We start from the raw sequence: 18,780 nt of genomic DNA, 5'->3' as shown, positions 1-18,780 counted from the left end.
TCCACTGTTTTCATAGCACGAGTGGTGTTTCGAGCCATACTCGTAGAGTAACAGCCCATCAAAGCTAAAGCATTCTAGGTGGAACCTTTGCCGACCATCAATGTCAACTATAAATTACAGGTTTTTGTAACAGGAACTTCTTTAATTGCGCAATTATGATGACCCCTCTCGTTCCCTAATCATCGAGTCAATCAAGACCAACCTACCAATCAAGTCATAGTGCTCCTTGGTTACGTTTCTCTGCTTCACAAATGTCCACAAGTTACAATGTCGGAGGAAGATGAATCTAGCTGCATACTAGTTATCATCAAATCAATTTGGAACCTTTTCTTCGAGTAAAGTTTGAGAAGGGAGATTAGCTTTCTCAATTAAAGTTGGTGTTAGCAGCGGCGGAACCAGGACCAAAGGTTGGATTAGAGGGCAACCATTTTAATAAGTGCACGTCGTTAAAGAATAATGCCAACCGTTTTTTCGATTGTCCAAGTCTTTTTTTTTTTTTTCACATTCTCTCTTGCATGGTGAATTTGTAAACTTTAATAGGATAAAACTGAAATTTTATATCTCTATGGGGAAATGGAGAGAACTAAGGAAATATTAGAGGTGGCAATTTGTCCCAAGTCCCAATGGGTTACCCATGCCCATGGGGACTTTGGGCGGGATGGGTATTGGATTTTGATATTGGGTTTAAAATGGGACAAATCCCAATTGTACCCATTAATTGATGGGAATACTTGGGAAATACTTGGGTACCCATTGGGCTCAAATAACAAGGGCTCTGTTTGGTTTAGCTATTTTTGGGGGGTATTTTTGAAATATTTTATTATAACAGTGTATATGAAAAATTTTTACTATAAAATTTTTTTGAAATATTTGATATACTAATATGGATGGGATGTTTTTTGAGTTATTGTATATTACTGTAACATTATATTTGAAAAACTTATTTTTTGAAAAAATAGCCAATCCAAACGGAGTCTTAGATTCAAAAATTATCTTTAACAATTTTTATAGTCATACTAGAGAATATAATCTAGTAGTTTTCCTAGTCATTGTCCACAAGAATTTTCAACATTTCAGTCAATTTAGACCTGTCATCTTTGGACAATGATGAGAATAAATATTCAACACCTTAAGTACCTTGGCCATCTTGATATATGTTGGAATATGACTGTATATCTATTTTTTCTTTTATTTGTTAATCCAATTTTTGATGGGAATCTTGAGTATAAAGCACTTGCATGTTTATTTAATAAAACTAAAAAAAATTTAATAAATCAAAAATATTAAAATTATATAAAAAATAAAAATGAATTAAAGGAAAAAAAATATGTAGAAAATAGATTTGGGTATTGGGCGGGATCAATCTAAACCCATCCCAAAGTGATCCCGCCCAAGTTAGTCCCAAAACACATATGGGTAAGGTTGGGCCCAAACCCATATGACTCGGTTCCATCACAAACCCAAGCAAATCCCGCCCATCCCGCCCATTTTGCCACCTCTAGGAAATATGAAAAAGTTTAAGGTGGCAAAGTAAGGTGTAGAGGGGGGCTTTGAAAAATCAGGAGGTGCAAATATAGAATAAATTAGTAACATTAAAAAATTTTACTATTGCCCCTAGTTTTTGCTATTACAATTTTGTTGAAACCATTGGCTTATTGTACACCTAAAATGTAAACGTCTTAATCTGAAGCTTGGTGATAATGTAAGAATAAATTTGCTTGATGAGTGCTATGACAATAATGTTAATAGGTTATTTAATTGATAATATTGTACTAAAGAACAACTATTTCACCAATATGAGCTTTAAAATTATCTTCCCCTCCGAGTGAATCTTTGCAAATATCCGTACATTATAATAAGCTAAACAAGGTGGTGAAAGAATATTATTATAAAGCGATTCGTACAGACGATCACAAGATCAATTATTGTGATGCATCTTTTCACGGAAGAAAAAGTGGAAATAACATCCACAATTAATAAATTAATGAATCACTGGATTTACAGCTTTTGATGAACCTTGTAACAAAGTTAAAACCCAATATCTCATTAGTTAAAAAAAGTCCACCTACAAAAAAACAACTGAAAATTATGACATTTTTGAGCGATAGACACAAATACGAGAACCTCTAAAATCAAAGAGCTAGACAAGCCATCTTTTAGTTTATTTTTATCACTCAAGTCGTATATCATTTAGTATAGAATTTTTCTTAGCCAAAAATATTACACAAAATAAAACCGCTCCGTAGCCCAATTTTTTTCGCTGAGTGCGTGAACTGATGGACATAAATGTTGAACAGCACATATGCACACATAACCTTCAATACAAGTTCATGTGGGGGAAGCCACAGCTGGCACCTTGGCAAGGTTGACAAGGCTGTTTCTTATTTTTATGGAAAAAGTGATGAGGATATTTCAACCACCAAAGGGCTGAAGCCTGAATTTAATATTAATGGTCCGAAATACAGCAGTTAATGCTTCAAATACATAGTATATGTATATGAATATGAATTAAAAGTACAACCTACACATTCATACATACATAATATAGTAATGTATTGTTGGACTAGGATTCTTCACTAGGATTCAGACAATATTTGTCTGCTAGTAAATTCTAAAACCTCAATTAATATACGATAATGTTAAGTATAGTGTATCCCACATTCTGCATGCCAACACAAGAGCGGGAGTTGATGAAACAGGTAGGACTGGCCCCCCTTTTTGTCCTAGTGGATTCGGCATTGTAATTAATTTGCTCTTAGGTACTCGTCATGATGCACCAGATGCCACTATTCCGAGGCACCACGAATCAAAAAACCAGAGTTAGTTGAACTCCTAAAGCCCCAAAGGAAGAGAATTAGGATGTGGGATTGAAGTCACTCATAATTAGTCTTTTGTCAATGAGGGGCAAAAAAAAAGAAGAAGAAGAAGAAGTGAATTTGGTAGAAGGTTGTTTAGAATTTAAGATTTGGAAGATCAGAAATTAACTAAGAGGTTGGCTTGAAGGCGTGGCATCAGCTCAAGGGAAAATTAAGCATTAAGGATTTTATTAATGATAAGTCGAGTATGATAAGGTTAACTGCTACATGCAAGAAGAGGACAAGTCCAGAGGGTTTTGGTGAGCAGCTACAGCTGACCTTCTTTTTGTTTTTCTCCCTTTAACTCTAATCTATGTGGCCACCAAGACATCAATTGTCATGCCCTGATGATAATAAATTTGCAGCTGCTAACGGGAACCTGGAGAATGTAATAAGTTAAAGAGTTGTTAGGATTAGTTTACGAAGAGCAAACAAGTACATCTTGTCTTTGCATGTTTGCTTTTTTATGTTTAAATAAAGTGGTCAACATAGTTGTAAGCAGGTAAATGTCAGGATGCAGCAATTTAGATGAAAAGAAACTTACTTTTTTTTTTTTTTTTTCTGTTGAAGAGTTCGCTGATAAACTCACAATAGAAATTTAAACCAAACATATCAGTAAGTGGTTCTTTCTGCAGATCTTCCTGTCATTTTTCGTCTACCAAGAATCAAGGCGGTTTTATCCTCCATACCTTCGCGGCTTATTGAAAGGAATGTAACAACCCTTTGTGGCATCTAAAATAGCAAAACATCATGGCGTAAAAGATTAGCAAGCAAAATATGAGCTTTTTGACATGACATGTTGTTCCAATTCCCTGTTCTAAAGTTATTTGGCAATTTATTGGCTGGTGGGAATCCATCTTTGAGAAAGGGACAGCAGTTATGTTAGCCTAACTTTACCCGAGTGGCTTTTATTTTATTTTTTCCTCCTATGTTGATCGAGATGTAGGAGAGTAATCAATCAGTTTCTTACGTTTCTCCAAAGTCCTCAAGCTTATGGGCAGTGGGCAGGAAATAGTAACAACATTTGAAGAGCCAAGGCAAAAGATTATTCAACACACCAGCACTTTATTATTGATGGTACATCAGTGATGTAAAGTTTCTTTATCAAGTACTTGCATGTTAACAATTGCCCAGTGGTCATTATACAACCAAAACGATTAGGCCTTGATACTTCACAAATGCTACTGATCAGTCTTTTTTGTTTCTTTTTCTTGTTTCCGTATCAGAAATTGCTTTCTCTAAAAACCATGGAATGGTAACCTTTTGGATCTAATTTACAACTATCTTGTCCTGACCGTTTTCCCTTTTCCAGTAACGAGGGAAAGTCATTAAAAACAATCACAAGTTAGGCTGCTTAATTCGAAGACACCCATCAACTAGCAAGCACATCCATCACCTTTTCTTCCCCTTTAAGATTTCAATCCCTTCCTCCAAACGCATCTTGGTTTATCATTAGCTGCCTTGCACAGATATTTCTTTTCTTCCCCTTGGTTTTGGAGGGAAGAGGGAATTAAACTTCAAACACTCCATTCTCCTCTCCAGCTAGGGCTGCAAACGAATCGAGCCGCTCGAGCTCAATCAATATCGAGTTCGAGTCGAGTTCGAGCTCAAAATATTTATATATATATTTTTTTTTTATTTTTTATTTTAAGTATATATATATTTTATATTTTTTTAATTTTACTAGTAAAATTACATATATATCCTTAATATTTTATTATTTATTAAGAAAAAAATATTATTTTATTTATTTTTAAAAAAATAGAATTTTTATTTTTTATTTTTTCGAGCTCGAGCTTGAAATTGTCAACTCGTCGAGCTCGAGCTCGAACTCAATGAAATTATGTCGAAACTCGGCTCGATTAGGCCAAATCTCGACTCGACTCGACTCGTTTGCAACCCTATCTCCAACCCCCCCCCCCCCCCAACAAGCGCGCACACACAAAAACAAAAATTGGTTTTCAATACTAACAATAGGGATGATTTCAAAGCCTGAGTTGCTCATTGTTCCATATTATTTTCTTGATTGGAAAGGAAAAATAAATATTACAAGCCCTATCAAGTATCTGTGCTGTGCAATTGGAGATCCGAGTTTAAAAGGGGTTCTTACCCAGAAAAGTTACAGTGCGGCAACACACAAGGAAAGGAAGAATAAAGAATCAGCAGCTTAGTAACAACCAAAGGATAAATGTTCGAACCCAAAGAAGAACATCAGCAGATTTGGCAACGAAAAAATTAAGCTTGTCCAAGATGGCATTACGAGAAATAAAAGGACAATGTGGTGACAGGAAAGCCCACGCAAAATGAATCAGCCCAGGTAGTCCTCGGCCGCCATTATCATATTTCTATATAGCAAAGGAATCCCCGAGCACCAAACCCGTTGGATCAAGCAGGTAATACTGGCCCAACCATGACTTTCAACGCTAACAACATGCAATAGTCCGTTTTCAAAGAAATGATAGGAATACGCGCTACCTTCACTACTTTTATTACCCCATTTCATCGGTGTTCTACAAATTTCGTGCACAATAAACACATAATGAGACAATGCTCAGAGCTTGAGAGGCTGTAGCTGCTGAACGAGAGAAGACTTCAGCAGTATACCAAACTTTCAGCACTTTGGAGCAAATTCATCTCAAGCATTGGGAGAAGCACTTTTCAGGAGTTAAAAAGGGTTAAATTTAGCAACAATCTAGCTTTGAGAAATGAGAAGATAAGATTAGAAAAATGCAAGCACCAACTTTGCTTTGCAACAAGCATTTGCAAAACTTGATACTTCCAGAAGGAACTAAAAAAAAGGGAGAAAAACAAAAGAGAACATGGATTAAACTTGTCAGTATCAGTATTCGTCTTCCTAAGCAGATCTTTCTAGGCACCGACTAAACAGATCTGAACCAGAATGCACGATATTTCTCTTCTGAGCAATCAAGTTCCATACAACTAACCATCTGAGTACACATACCAAGGAAAGCTGAGCAGGAATTTTAACACAACCAAGAAACAGAAATAATCACTTGACAAGCTAAGCCTCAGCATTAACACAACTAAGGAACAGCAGAAAAATTCATCACGATTCTTTAGAAGGGAAAACTCATTCACTAAGATACAGAAAAAAAAGTTAAAAATGGAGGTAACATGTAATGCTTTCCTTAAATCTCATCTCAATCCACGACATTTTGAGCTAATTTAGACCCGAACTTCATCTTAAAAAGTCTATCAAATAAATCATTACATCTCCATTTAAGCTTCTAGCAACTTCAATTGTGATCGCACTGTGGGGGCAAAATGGGTATGTCCAAAATGCTTCCTTCCAAAGGAAATGCACACATGTTCAACCACTTCTAAATGATTTGGCACAATTTATTGGAAAGGAATCTCAGTAGCTGATCTTAATCAACATAATATTTGGAGGGCACATAGCAACTCAATTCTAAGTCAAACGCCATACCGCATTTACTTGTCCTTTTTTCGTGTTGCTTTCCTAAGGTGATTAAACACTAGCAGGATTTTTTGGTCCCATAATCGCCATCCCTTCTAATTTTGGTACGTAGGATGACCAAGTAAAGATGAGAAATGCTTTTTATGTTCTTTCTCTGTTACACACATCTGAACAACCTCAGTTTCATCAGGCTGCTCGTTTTTTTTTTCTTTTTTTTTTTTTGGGGCGCAGGAAGGCCAGTAACTTTCTTGTTTTTGCCATGGAGATCCAACCTTGAATTGTCATGCTTCATCTCTTTGTTAAAATCTGGAAGTGATTTGGAAGTTGAACAAGTCCAAATGCATCAAATATAGCAAGCCATAAATCTCAAGCATTCTATCTTTTCATGTATTTCATCAATAGAATCTATATATACTTTTTATGCATACTGATCTTCTTATGCTCTCTATCCTTGAAGCTGAGCCATGGATGCTCTCCCGAATTAAGTATGTAATAGCCCATTTTACCAGCTAAACAGTGATTCCCATTGCTGAGAAAGGACATGCAGAAAGCAAATATATACTTTCACCTGGAAACATGCTTCCATCAGCATTGCTGTTCATCAAATAATAAATCCATGGTTTACAGGGCTAAAATACAAAATTTTACTTAATGTTCTTAAATTAGACTAGGATGAGCAAGCTGTGAATTCCAAACTATTCAATCATATTAGAGAGAGAAAGAACATTAAAACTAGGCATTTCTTATTCATTGAAGATAGGACTTAAATCAAAATTAGAGCATGACAAGCCAGTTTACAACACAAACAATAGCATCCAATCATCTCTACTTCTTTCTGATCAATAAAGATTCAACATTGTGACATACACAATCAAGCGTACAAAATGCATGTCCATCACAGCAATCATGAAAATCATCTCTATGTGATCGTACTTGTCATCCTACCTATGATTCAGGAGTTGGCAATCATATAGCAAAACAAAAAGGAAAGAAAGATAATATGTAAGAATGGAAGAGACACTACGCAGATACAACAAGATACAGCAGGAGAAGAAAAGATGCAGCTATCCAAAGAAAATCCTGCAGCATTTTCCTCAAAAATGTAATATAGTGAACTCAATCCATAAAGCAAACGAAAAACTTTTCTTCCCTAAGTTGACAACAATTAACACAAACAAATTTGATAAGACACCATAAGTCAGTTGAAACACAATCTTTATGGTAAAAGAAAAATATGCAACAAGACTAAACTCACCTCCAGCTAAAGAGAAGTATACAATGGCATCCTAAGAAACAAAGCAAGAAGATATTCAAATTAAACGACAGAGTATTCCCCAAATAAGGGTCAGAGAAGCAACCTGAAATGGTAAAATCAGCTAAAAGGATATTAAACTGTGCCGATCATGGTTCAAATTCTTTTTCTGTCCAAAGTAATAGATTTCAGTTCAACTGTTGTATGCAAATGAGAAACAAATGAGAAACAAATCACAACGTTTGAACTCTTATCCATCCAATTTAGCTACCTCAGCTACAAAACACAATATTCTAGATTCCCACACTTTTGAAGGATAAAAGCACTAACCAACTAAACTTACAATGACAGGATTCCAGAGATTGTTAAACAGAAACAACTCGGACCTTCTTGAGTCGTTTCATGCCAGGAGAAATTGTCCTTAATATCTTTCGTCCCTTCTTCTTCTGCTTCACCTTCTTGGTTGCAGGAGGCATTTCTCTGATGGGACCTGGAGGTACTCCCTTTTTGAGTGCACTACCTCTTGGAGTAAGAGAGGGTGGTATCCTTAAACTTTGAGGTGGCAATGGACTATGTGGCTTCCAGATCAAGTTATTCTTCATTGCAAACCTCACTTTCTTGGCACTCTTTGCACTGGCATCTAGTCCATCCTCTCCTTCAGTGCCCACCTCTGGATTGCAACGACTATCTGCACTTTTAGCTCTCTTTCTCTTCTTTTTCATTGCGACTAGAGGCAAGTCATCAGAAGACTTTAAGTCATCATCAGAACCTTGCTCAGCAGCAATCTTCTCAAACTGGAGCTGAAGATTTGAAATCACGGACTCGCTGAATTCCAAGACACTTTCATCATTCTTGAAAGCACTGGTTGATTCATAACCATTAGCAGAAACTGCATTCGCATTTTCCAAGGCATAAACGTTACCTGCATTGCAGTTTTCTGAACAATTAGCATTAACTACACCATTTTCTTCAATCCTATAGGTATAGTCCATAACCCTATCCTTCTCCTTTTTCTTCTTCTTAGCTTTTTTATCGCCTGCTTCCTTCCCCTTCTTCTTCTTCTTCTTCTTAATATTCCCTTCTTTTTCAACAACAGGATCAGCATCTTCATCCTGTGATGCAGCAACTACTTCCCTGACACCATTATCTATCGGGATTAACTGAGGCACCTCTTCTCCATCATTGTCATCAACCTCGTTAAACTCTGGAATGGCAAAATCAATCTGTGATGCTTGCATTTCCCCCTCCAGCTTCAAAAATTCTTCATGCAACCCAAGAACCACCTTCCTATTCCCCTGAAGACAGTCAGGAGATGCTCCCACCTCATAAAGCCTCCCAGAAAACCCCATCTTCAATGCGATTAACCCCAACAACATATCCCCAATTTCACCATCTTTCTCATCAACCCCGTTTTTCTTTCGCTGCAACAACGCCCTTCCTCCGTCCAACAAAGTATCAAACACACAACTCTTCACTTTTCCCACCAAAACCTTATCCAAAGACCTCCCCATGACACTAAAGAACGGCTTAAACAAACACTGCACCACTTCCTTTCTCGCCAGCGGAACCTTAAATCCTTTCAACTCATCAAGAAAAACAGAAACAACGTGATAATTCACCCCATTACCCAACAATTTATCGTTGGCCAAAAACCCCTTTTCCTCCAACACCTCAACATATTTCCCCAAATACTCCAAATCCCACATGTATTTCCTCATCAAAGAAAAAACCCCATTCACAAACCTCCTAATGAGCAAGTAAAACTTATCCAATCTCAAATGATCAATGCCGGTCCATTCACGACGAAGAGTTACCAAAAAACAGCCAAAATACTGCAAAGAAAGCAAAGGGTCAAGCGTAATTAGCAAGGAAGACAAACGGTTGATGAGTAAACCTTGAGCAGGAGCTTTATCCGAATGCCAAAGGCAATAGAAAAGCCCCTTCCACAGCCTTTTCATATCATCCTCGGGAAGTTCGGTTTGAGAGTCTGACAGCCAAGCTTGAATTAGCTTGAGGGATTGGGATCTGATTGAGGCGTTGCAAGACGCTAAGTGCTTAATCAAGGACGGCCCAGGTAAGGCTGAGAGGGTTGCTAAAAAGGGTTTCGGCTTTGGGGTTCTGGGTTTTTTCTTCATGGTGGAATTTGGATCGTGGGGTTTTGAAAGATATGGATCTGGGAATTGGGAGGTAGAAGGGTTGAGGTAGTTGGAGTGGCTCCGAATTGTACTGTACTCGTGGATGCAGCGGGTTTATAGGGTTTTAGGTCGTGGAGGAAGCAGTAGACGTGGTTCCCGTTTTGTCCTTGGCTTTGATTTTCTGCATTTTCTGGGTCGCGGTTTTCAGATTGGGATTGTGCATTCGAAGCTAGAGAAACCCTAAGAGGGCGTTTTGGGGCAAGTGCCGATGGTTTTTGCTATTTTTACAGGCTTGGAAAATTTGCTAACTAATCCTTAGACTATTTATGAAGTTTTAATATGGTGCGACTTTTGATTTACAACTGTTTGCTCCTCCAGCTGCCCAAGTTCACCGTTAGTCCTGAAGAATTGAAAAGTCGAGCCATAACACATTTTGGCGCCTACTAACTAGTACCTCATTAGTCCCTCGGGTCAGCTCAGCCAATGAATTCTCGGAAGTATTTCTCATGAGGCACGGTGTGAGTCTGGTTTCACATATCGCCCGGGTGCTCTTGGGGGTAGGGTACTCCAGGTCCAGGGAGATTAGTCTGGCAAAGTTGAAATATTTCCTGGGTTGACAAAAAAAAAAAAAAAAACTAGTACCTCATTAACTACATTAATTACAAGTTTAGAACTGGTCTTTTTTTTTTGGTTGAGTTTTTCCAATCACTCGTCAGTATATTTAAATCAGACCCAATCTAACATGACAATTATTATCTTTTCTTATACTTATATACTTTTTAAAATTAATTTTGTTTTATAAATACAATTAACATCCAAATGCATTCAAATTACTCTTTTTTTTTTAATGAAAGACGGTTTTATTAATAAATGACTATAAAGTCTAGTGCCCATCTTTATGCACTCTTACATCTTGATATATAAGATGTTGGCACTTAGCAGCAGGTCCCCCCTATAGGTACATTTGTCCCACATCGGGGTTGGGGTTGGGTTTGGGTTGGGATATAAGTCCCTGGGATTGCCTCAAGAGTTGCCGGCTTTTGAGGTTAATTCTGGGATTAGGTTTATAAAACAACAAAAGTCTGATTCAGGCTGTTGAAAAAAAAAAAGATGTTGGCACGCCTAGCCATTTCATATGCTGCTGCAGTATTGCCTTTTCTACTAAACCAATACCTTTTATTTTTCAAAAACTCATGAATCCAAACAGGTTAAAGTATCGAATTTGAACAATTAGTACTATGTAATAGAAAAATTAACAAGGTTTATAAAGTTCATAGTAGGATGTTCTTTTGTTTTTCTCATAGTCCAAGATAAACATTATCACAAGAAAATCATATGTCAACTTGAAAAAGACAGCCACCTCCAAATTTTTGAAAGCTTTGTTTGGATTGCATATTTCTGGATTTTTTGTAAAAAAATTACGGCAACAATTTGATATATGTGAGGTAAAAAGGTGATTAAAAAATGTGTTCACGGAAAACGTAGCAATTTTTCTTTGAAAAATTACAATCCAAACACAAATATTTTCCCTTTTTAGAAATTTTCCACCCGATACCCTCCTTTCCCCTAAATGAAGTAAATTCTTAAGCATATTGTTTGGATTGTGAATTATTAGAGATATTTTTACTGTAGCACTTTTTGTGACGTGGTGTATGTGAGATAAAAAGGTAATTGGGAAGATTAAAAGGTATGTTGGAAATTGTAATGATGATATAAGCAAATATATTTTGGCAAATAAATTGCAATCCAAACAATATGTTTGTATTAAACAATTTTTGTCTTGCATTTCACAAATAATACTACTTTAATATGTGAAAAAACGCTAATTTGTGACAAAGTACCAAGAACATGTATTGCATTTCTTAAACATTTACTCATACTCCCATAAAATCTTGTTAGAAATTTCGTATCTAACAAAATTTTAACTAATTTAATATCTTGGTTCCGATAACTTTTAAATATTAATCACATTATTAAGGTACAATTTTACATTTGTTATTTAGTGAAACTCGTTTCTTTGTGCCAAATTTTTTTAATCTTAAGTTGAACTGCATTATCTGGATTGGAGCATGCCCGCACCGGATCCAAATTTCCAACTTATTTAGGTAATTAATCAAAGGTTATCCCAATTTCCCAAAACAAGACATGAAAGGCAGTGGATAAACGCATGAGATTGGTTTCTACTAAGACGCCAATAATGGTGTTCCCAGAAGATTGAAAGAAAAAGAGGCAGAAAAGGGCACTTCCTCTGAGTGAAGAAGTCATTGGACTTCCACAAACATCATCATTCTTCCGTAAGACCGCTCCTTCATCTGCGTGTCTGGTTTGTCTCTTTTCTGTTTGATGTAATGCCCCACCGAGGTGTTAGAAGCAAAGCTCTTTTAAGACAATTTTTATTGTATTTACGCCTGCCATTTGTGAATGAGGTTACGTTCAATAGTAATGATAATGCATTTCGCTACTTACAATGGCGATTGATGACTACCAGCAAAAGGGTTCAAGAGAGGAGCAAGAGAAAACGTGTCCATGATCTTGAGGTGGCTCTGGAAAAGCACAAAGTACTGTCCAAGATTCTATTTTTCTTTGAAATTTTAAAGCAAGAGCCTGAACAAATCGTGCCCATTAAAAGTTTAGATAGGTACAGAAGGCAAATTAACCTCCCTAAACCCCATAAACTATCAGCTTTTCTTCGGAAATCGCCTAAGCTTTTCGAGCTGTACAAGGATCAGAGAGGGGTCTTGTGGTGTGGGATGACGAAAATGGCTGAGGAATTAGTGGAGGAAGAGGGAAGAATTATTGAGGAGAATAGCGATAAGGCTGCTGAATATGTTACTAGGATGTTGATGATGTCAGTAGATAAACGACTTCCATTGGAGAAGATTGCACATTTTAGGAGGGATATAGGGTTGCCAGTGGATTTTAGGAGCCGTTGGGTGCATAGATATCCTGAAAATTTTAGAGTCGTGCGGCCGTTTAAACCGTATGATGAGGGGGAATATTTGGAACTTGTTGAGTGGAAGTCTAGTTGGGCAATAACAGAATTGGAGAAGAAGTCAGGGATGGTTGAGGAGTTGAGTGGTGGCGATCACGTTCCAGGGCTGCTTTCGCTGTCGTTTCCTATGAAGTTTCCTCCTAATTATAAAAAGGTCTTGTCACGATATTATCCACAAATTGGGAATTTTCAGAAGAGAGAATATTTGTCTCCGTATGCAGATGCTAGAGATCTGAAAGCTGGCTCACAAGAATTTGATAAGAGGGCTGTGGCAGTTATGCATGAGCTACTGAGTTTTACAACTGAAAAGAGGGTGGTAACTGATCATTTGACACACTTTAGAAGAGAATTTGTGATGCCTCAAAAGTTGATGCGATTGTTGCTGAAGCATTTTGGTATCTTTTATGTTTCGGAGAGGGGGAGGAGGTTTAGTGTCTTTCTCAATGAGGCCTATGAAGGTTCAGAATTGATAGAAAAGCATCCCTTGGTTGTTTGGAGGGAAAAAGTCAATGGACTTATAGATTACAGAAAGAAAAAGAAGAGAATTGGGACTGTTGAAGTTTTACATGATATAGATGATAAGGACCTGTTTGAGAGTGAGTCTGAGAATGACAGTATCTTGTTGGATCATGAACAGGAGGAGACCATGGGTAATCTAGAGGATGCTTCACCTGCAGACAGTTCAGAGATGGAGATTGAAGAGATTTATGCGGCATACCAGGACTGAAACTTCACGAGTTTATAGGTTTCTTATTTTTTTTTACTATATTTTTGTTTGGCTAAAGAAATCACATTGGAAAACACATTTTTATCACTTCTTTGATCGTGCATTCTTCAACTACTTGATGCATGTGAGGAAGCTTTTCCATGTAATATGTGTCGACAGATTTTGAAAATAGCAAAGGTTGAAAGCAAGATGAATAATGACACAGAGAATACTACTCTTGGAGAGACCTGCAAGTTTTATTTCTTTATAGTTTCAAAAACATTGCACACACCTGAATTTGGCTTTTCGGCTTTGTTGGCATTACTGAAGCAATCCTATTTTGGGCTTTTTCTAATAAACGTGCAGAAAATAAAATCTGCCAAATAGTGTCAGGATCCAATATTCTAAATCCTAATCGAAACAAATCTAGAAGACACGGCAGATGAGAACAGGACAACAAGTGACAATGTCATGATACGCAATGGAAAATGGGAAAAATTTTGACTGATGAATCCTTTATCTGCCAGATAAGTGTTGTTTCCAGTGATTTTAATTTGAATTGAAGTTGTGGACAGGCTGAATACAAACACCATGTTACAAGAGATGCCCATTCATAAAATGTTGTGAATTTTATAGTAACAATTTCCATAGGCAACTTCGAGCTATGTACTTAAGAATCGGGAGACATTGTCAGATGATGAACATTGAGCAACTTTCTTGAATGTTATTAAGGTGGGGGCTATAGAGTAAAGCACTAGGCAGCACTAGCTCAATCACTTCTTCCGTGGTTTTGCTTCTTTTTCAAGCTGAACATTTTTGGTTTGTTAGTTGATAACTTACTTTGTTCACTTTTCAAGTGGAAGGTTTTCTTGAGATTCTTATTGTACTAAAAATTTGAACATACTTGCTTTCCTATTTTTCGGTGCTTATGGAAAATATTATCTCCCAGACTCTTGTTATTAAAGGAATCAATTAAAAGAAGAAGAGATTTATGAGAAGATAGTGGTATGTTTATAATCTTTCTCACAAGGAGAATGACAACTCGAAGATAAAAAATCAATCTTATAGAAGGTCATAAACTTACCTTGTCATGATCCTCCAAAGCTAGACTCAATGTTAGATTTCAAGTTTCAATCCTGTGTAATCCCTTCTTTATGATGTTCACACTTGCTATGTATTTGAAGTATTTTTCCCAATCTGAGGAAGGGTTCTGATCTTTTCTCTTTTGTTTTTAGGAATTGTTCACTCAGGAACTTTAAGGTTGTTAAAATGATGAAATGACCGTGAATGGAGAACAGTCAACTGCATTATTCAATGGTACTCTCTTTGCAGAAAAGTTAATATTTTCTTATTTAATTCTTTTGCCATCACATTTTTTAATTTCATAAATATATGATTTCAGGTACTTTTGACCTCAGTGCTCATAATTATCTTCTTTGTTCTCGCTAATCTTTCTTTTCAGCTATAGCATAAAATAACAAGTGCTGTTTTGTGCATAAAAGTTGCCACTTTGCTTGCCTGCACTTATTAAAGCATATAGTGTGGACTGTTTTCTGGTAATGTTTATTCTTCTATCACTCTAGTAGTAATTGGAGGAGCTTGCAGTGGCAAGGTGTTATGTAGTCTGTGTAGGAATGCATAAAAGTACTGGAAGTGTACAGACGCTTGCTTTACTGTTCGAAATGTCTAACTTTTTGACTCAAAGATAATTTCTAACCAAGTGACTTGTTATGTCCGGATATATATGAACTTTTGTCGAATTAGGATGCATCTAACCCCAAGAAAGACATCTTCTTTGCAAACAGGAGCTTATATTAAGATACAGTTATTTGATAAATGCTGTTATGGATTGGTTTTCTTTAATTTTTTTTTCATCTCCAGGAACAGGTTATTTTTACATCATTAATCGGAAATCACTTTGATGTCACAGAATGATTTCTTTGAACAATTTTATATGCTTAAGCTGCCTTTTTGCTTACCCATGCAATTTCAACATTTCCTCCCCTTCCTTGCCCTACACCAAATTATTTTGTTAATTAAGAGAGAGGGATATGAATATTCTATCTCATCTGTTACTCTTTTCTTATCTGACTTGGAAAGCATGAGCACCTAAAAGTATCTACCCTTGGACCTGATTGTCATGAGTCATTCATCTGTTCCACTTTCTTGTCGTGTGATTGCAATAGATTCTGCTGCCTGTTTTCCTGGATTTCCATATGGGTGTGTGCTGGCAGAGGAGTTGTGTGTGCGCTAGTTTCTCCAGGATATATACTCACGTAGAGTATAGTCTTGTTTTTGTATCTCTGTAATAGTACTAAACGGTGAAATTTCCAGGGTAAAGTGCTGAATCCACGAGAGGAGACTATATGGTGCAGGGTATGAGACGCACAGGACTTCAAAAGGCAATGTTGTTGCAAGTTGCCGACTCAGGCTGAGAAATTACTCACCTCAGCTTTAATATGTTACCATTTAGCTCCGTCCTTGGGTCTTAATTGGCCTCCAGCTTTTGTAACTTTTAGCTCAGAAGTCCGTAGGGAAGAGAATCTCGGTAGTTTTGGTTGGTGTCCAGGAGTCCAAACTAGAAGTACACATTGCAAATCCTCAAAACAATCCCCCCCCCCCCCCCCCCACCCAAAGAAACCCCCAACCCGCACGCACACACACACACACAACCACCACAAAAACCGTAGACGAAGAAATAGATGGCGTAGTGTTTTCAATTTCTGGCTCTGGAGAGTGTGTGAGTTGCATAGAGATTTATTATTTTGCTTGTCATTAATGGCTTTGACCTTGAGAGTAGACGTCAACGGAGTGGGGATTCAACCGAATCAACTCAAGGCCTCCATATTTTCTTGGGCCTTGTTCTGTGTGTATTAATTCTTTTAACCTATTAATCCTATGAATCACACAATATTGTAGTAGGATGACGCACACTTTGTATTCAAAGTCGTATAGGTTTGGGTGCATATATATATATATATATTCCTCTTGGTTAAAGCAATTTGGCGAGTTTGGGTCTGGGTCGGCAGATTCTGCCCTTTAACGTTGCTATAACGTTGGATTGTTTTGACCCGCACATAAATTACAATCAAGAAAGTGATTATTTACTTTCTTACTTCAAGAAATGCCTTATGGGTAGACATTAGGAGCTGTTTAACTCTGAAGAAGATGATTAAGGAAAATACACGTAATGGCACAAGCAAGGTGCAAATCAGAACTAAATATGGGAGATGTTTTTTCTGAGACTGGAGTTTCCTATTGTCCTATTGATTTGTACGGTAGTAACATACGGCCCAATGAGTGTGAAATTCAACAAATTTGCGTAACTTTGTGATCTGATTAAGGTAGTGTGCTCCATTTCGAATTAGAGCTGGATGCGAGCAATTGATAAAGTTTGTATCACATAAGATGGTAAATTACGACTCTTTGGAGTTTCTCAATTCAATGGTGCATAAGTTCTTCGCTTCCCCCAACGGGTTCAAGAACAAGAATCCCTTTATGTCGGTTTCTTTGCCAACAGCCCGACACTCAAAAACATCGAAATGGAAGGCATTATAGGCCTAGCCAAAGATCATCCCGAAACGGGGAAGGGCGTCAGAGATGGCCTGGAAACAAACGACTTGGCACAATGGTTGACCATCAAATGGGAACGGACACACAAGTACAAATGTCGCTTGCTGGAAAAGACCTCCTTTGAAGCTTGAATTGAAGAGGTTCGTGAATATTACTTCTTTCTCCCCCCCCCCCTCCTCCCACACACACACATGATAATACTCATAATAGAGGTAAAAAATTGGAGCTCTCATCTTCCAATTCAGAAACAGTCTTGGTTCATACCAGTATTGTCCTCTTTCTATCTTCAATGCCTATCAAACACAAGATTATGTGTCGTACACTTCCATAATGCGCCTCTTCCTTCATTGTAGTGTATGACATGTATCATGTTGTGTGCTAAAGTTCCTGCTTGATCTAGGAATTAGTAATTCCTGACATTATTTCTTCATATCTTGTGCTCGTAGTGTTTGTTACCTCGACACATTATGCATATCAACATCAAGAAACTACATTGTTGGTACACATGTACAACCTATGACCTACCAATCCCACTTCATGCCCCAAATTCGGGCCAGGGCCAGTGGTGGGGTTTTGGAAGGGTAGAATGTGTGTGCGTGCGCGTGCGAGCATATGTGTGAGAGGGGGAATGCCGATGGTCCCATGTCAAAACAGGAAGATATGAAAGTTAGGCCAGAAGATGCATTGCATGCTTCCTTAGAATAAAAATCTTTAGGAGGATAGTTGCTTCATGGTGTTGAATCATTTGGATGTATGTGGGGTGCAGAATTTCGTAGATAAGAATTGAAATATGGTACGAAGCAAATACATTGTTTTTATTTTTCTTTCTAAATAATCTGGGACAGCTATGATTTGGACCTTCAGCTTTTGGAGGAAAGCGATCCAAAGCAAAGTTTATCTATCCTCATCTCCAATCTCGATGTAGTATTCTTTAATTGTATCGCAAGGGGTTGGATCAGGATCAGGATCAGGATCAGTGCACCAACCTTTCCCTTTCTAAATATTAACTTGATTCTCTCCTGTCTTTGTCAAGCTAACTCTTGAGCCTGAGGGAGGGGGAGGGCTTCTCTAATTCTGCTTTTATCATTTAAATCAGCACATTTCAAGGATCTACCATGATAAAGTAATCATATCATTTTAATTAGGCATCTTAGGATCGATCACAGACATTGAATGCGGTCAACTTTTTACGTTCATCCATGTTTCTTTTTCTTCTTTTCTTTTACTTGGAAAGAAAGAAGAAAATTCATGCCTATCGTTCTAAGGCTTCATTCAAACATTTTTCAGGAAGGGCTAAATTATGGCGCCGCTCAATTAAGTAAATCCCTGTTTGATCACAAATCTGACCGATCCCGGTTGTTTTTTTTGTACTGTCCACCATATGGCCACTCGAAAGAAATTTTCAAATGATACCACCTATGTAGCTAATCAACTGTAATTAATGTAATCTTTAGCCAATTGCCAAAGGAGGAGGGGAACAAAATAAAAGGAAAAATAACATAAAACTCAAGTGCGTACCTCGAAAAATTCAATGATTTGTCAGGTACGGATACAACAGCGAAGAGCATGATATAGGATTTTCCCACAAAATTGGGATCAATAAGAAAAGGTTCAAAGTGTAAAAATAAAGAAGGGAAAAAAAGAAAAAGGAGAAAGAGATGGATTCCATGCCATTCTGGATGTGACAAAGAAGCACCAACTTTTTCTCTCTTCCACAAAAAATCCTCATATCCAGCAGGACCTGCATGGAATATCTTGTTCACAGGGCCTGTAACTTCATTTGCATACGTCCAAGGAATGCCATTTGTTGTTGGTAACCTAGCATATA

At 37.3% G+C, this 18,780-nt stretch overlaps 2 protein-coding genes across 2 annotated transcripts; one reads left to right on the top strand and one right to left on the bottom strand.

The window, feature by feature from the left end:
• Positions 1-7,698: 7,698 nt before the first annotated feature.
• Positions 7,699-10,030, bottom strand: LOC113696205 (uncharacterized). Its single transcript, XM_027215593.2, has one exon. It carries the CDS (start codon positions 9,679-9,681, stop codon positions 7,912-7,914), a length of 1,770 nt encoding a protein of 589 aa, XP_027071394.1. The 5' UTR covers positions 9,682-10,030; the 3' UTR covers positions 7,699-7,911.
• Positions 10,031-11,676: 1,646 nt separating this feature from the next.
• On the top strand, positions 11,677-16,380 carry LOC113695304 (protein WHAT'S THIS FACTOR 1 homolog, chloroplastic). Its single transcript, XM_072055220.1, has 3 exons — positions 11,677-13,418; positions 14,615-14,696; positions 15,714-16,380. The coding sequence occupies exon 1, from the start codon at positions 12,030-12,032 to the stop codon at positions 13,398-13,400; it is 1,371 nt and encodes a 456-aa protein (XP_071911321.1). The 5' UTR covers positions 11,677-12,029; the 3' UTR covers positions 13,401-13,418; positions 14,615-14,696; positions 15,714-16,380.
• The last annotated feature ends 2,400 nt before the right edge of the window (positions 16,381-18,780 follow it).

Source organism: Coffea arabica, chromosome 6e (assembly GCF_036785885.1).
Source record: "Coffea arabica cultivar ET-39 chromosome 6e, Coffea Arabica ET-39 HiFi, whole genome shotgun sequence".
NCBI classification, from domain to species: Eukaryota; Viridiplantae; Streptophyta; class Magnoliopsida; order Gentianales; family Rubiaceae; genus Coffea; species Coffea arabica.
This window is presented reverse-complemented; position numbering and strand designations above follow the sequence as displayed.

Excerpts from the sequence above, each read along its gene's own strand:
- LOC113696205 (XM_027215593.2), bottom strand. The coding sequence starts at position 9,681 with ATGAAGAAAAAACCCAGAACCCCAAAGCCGAAACCCTTTTTAGCAACC.
- LOC113695304 (XM_072055220.1), top strand. The coding sequence starts at position 12,030 with ATGCCCCACCGAGGTGTTAGAAGCAAAGCTCTTTTAAGACAATTTTTA.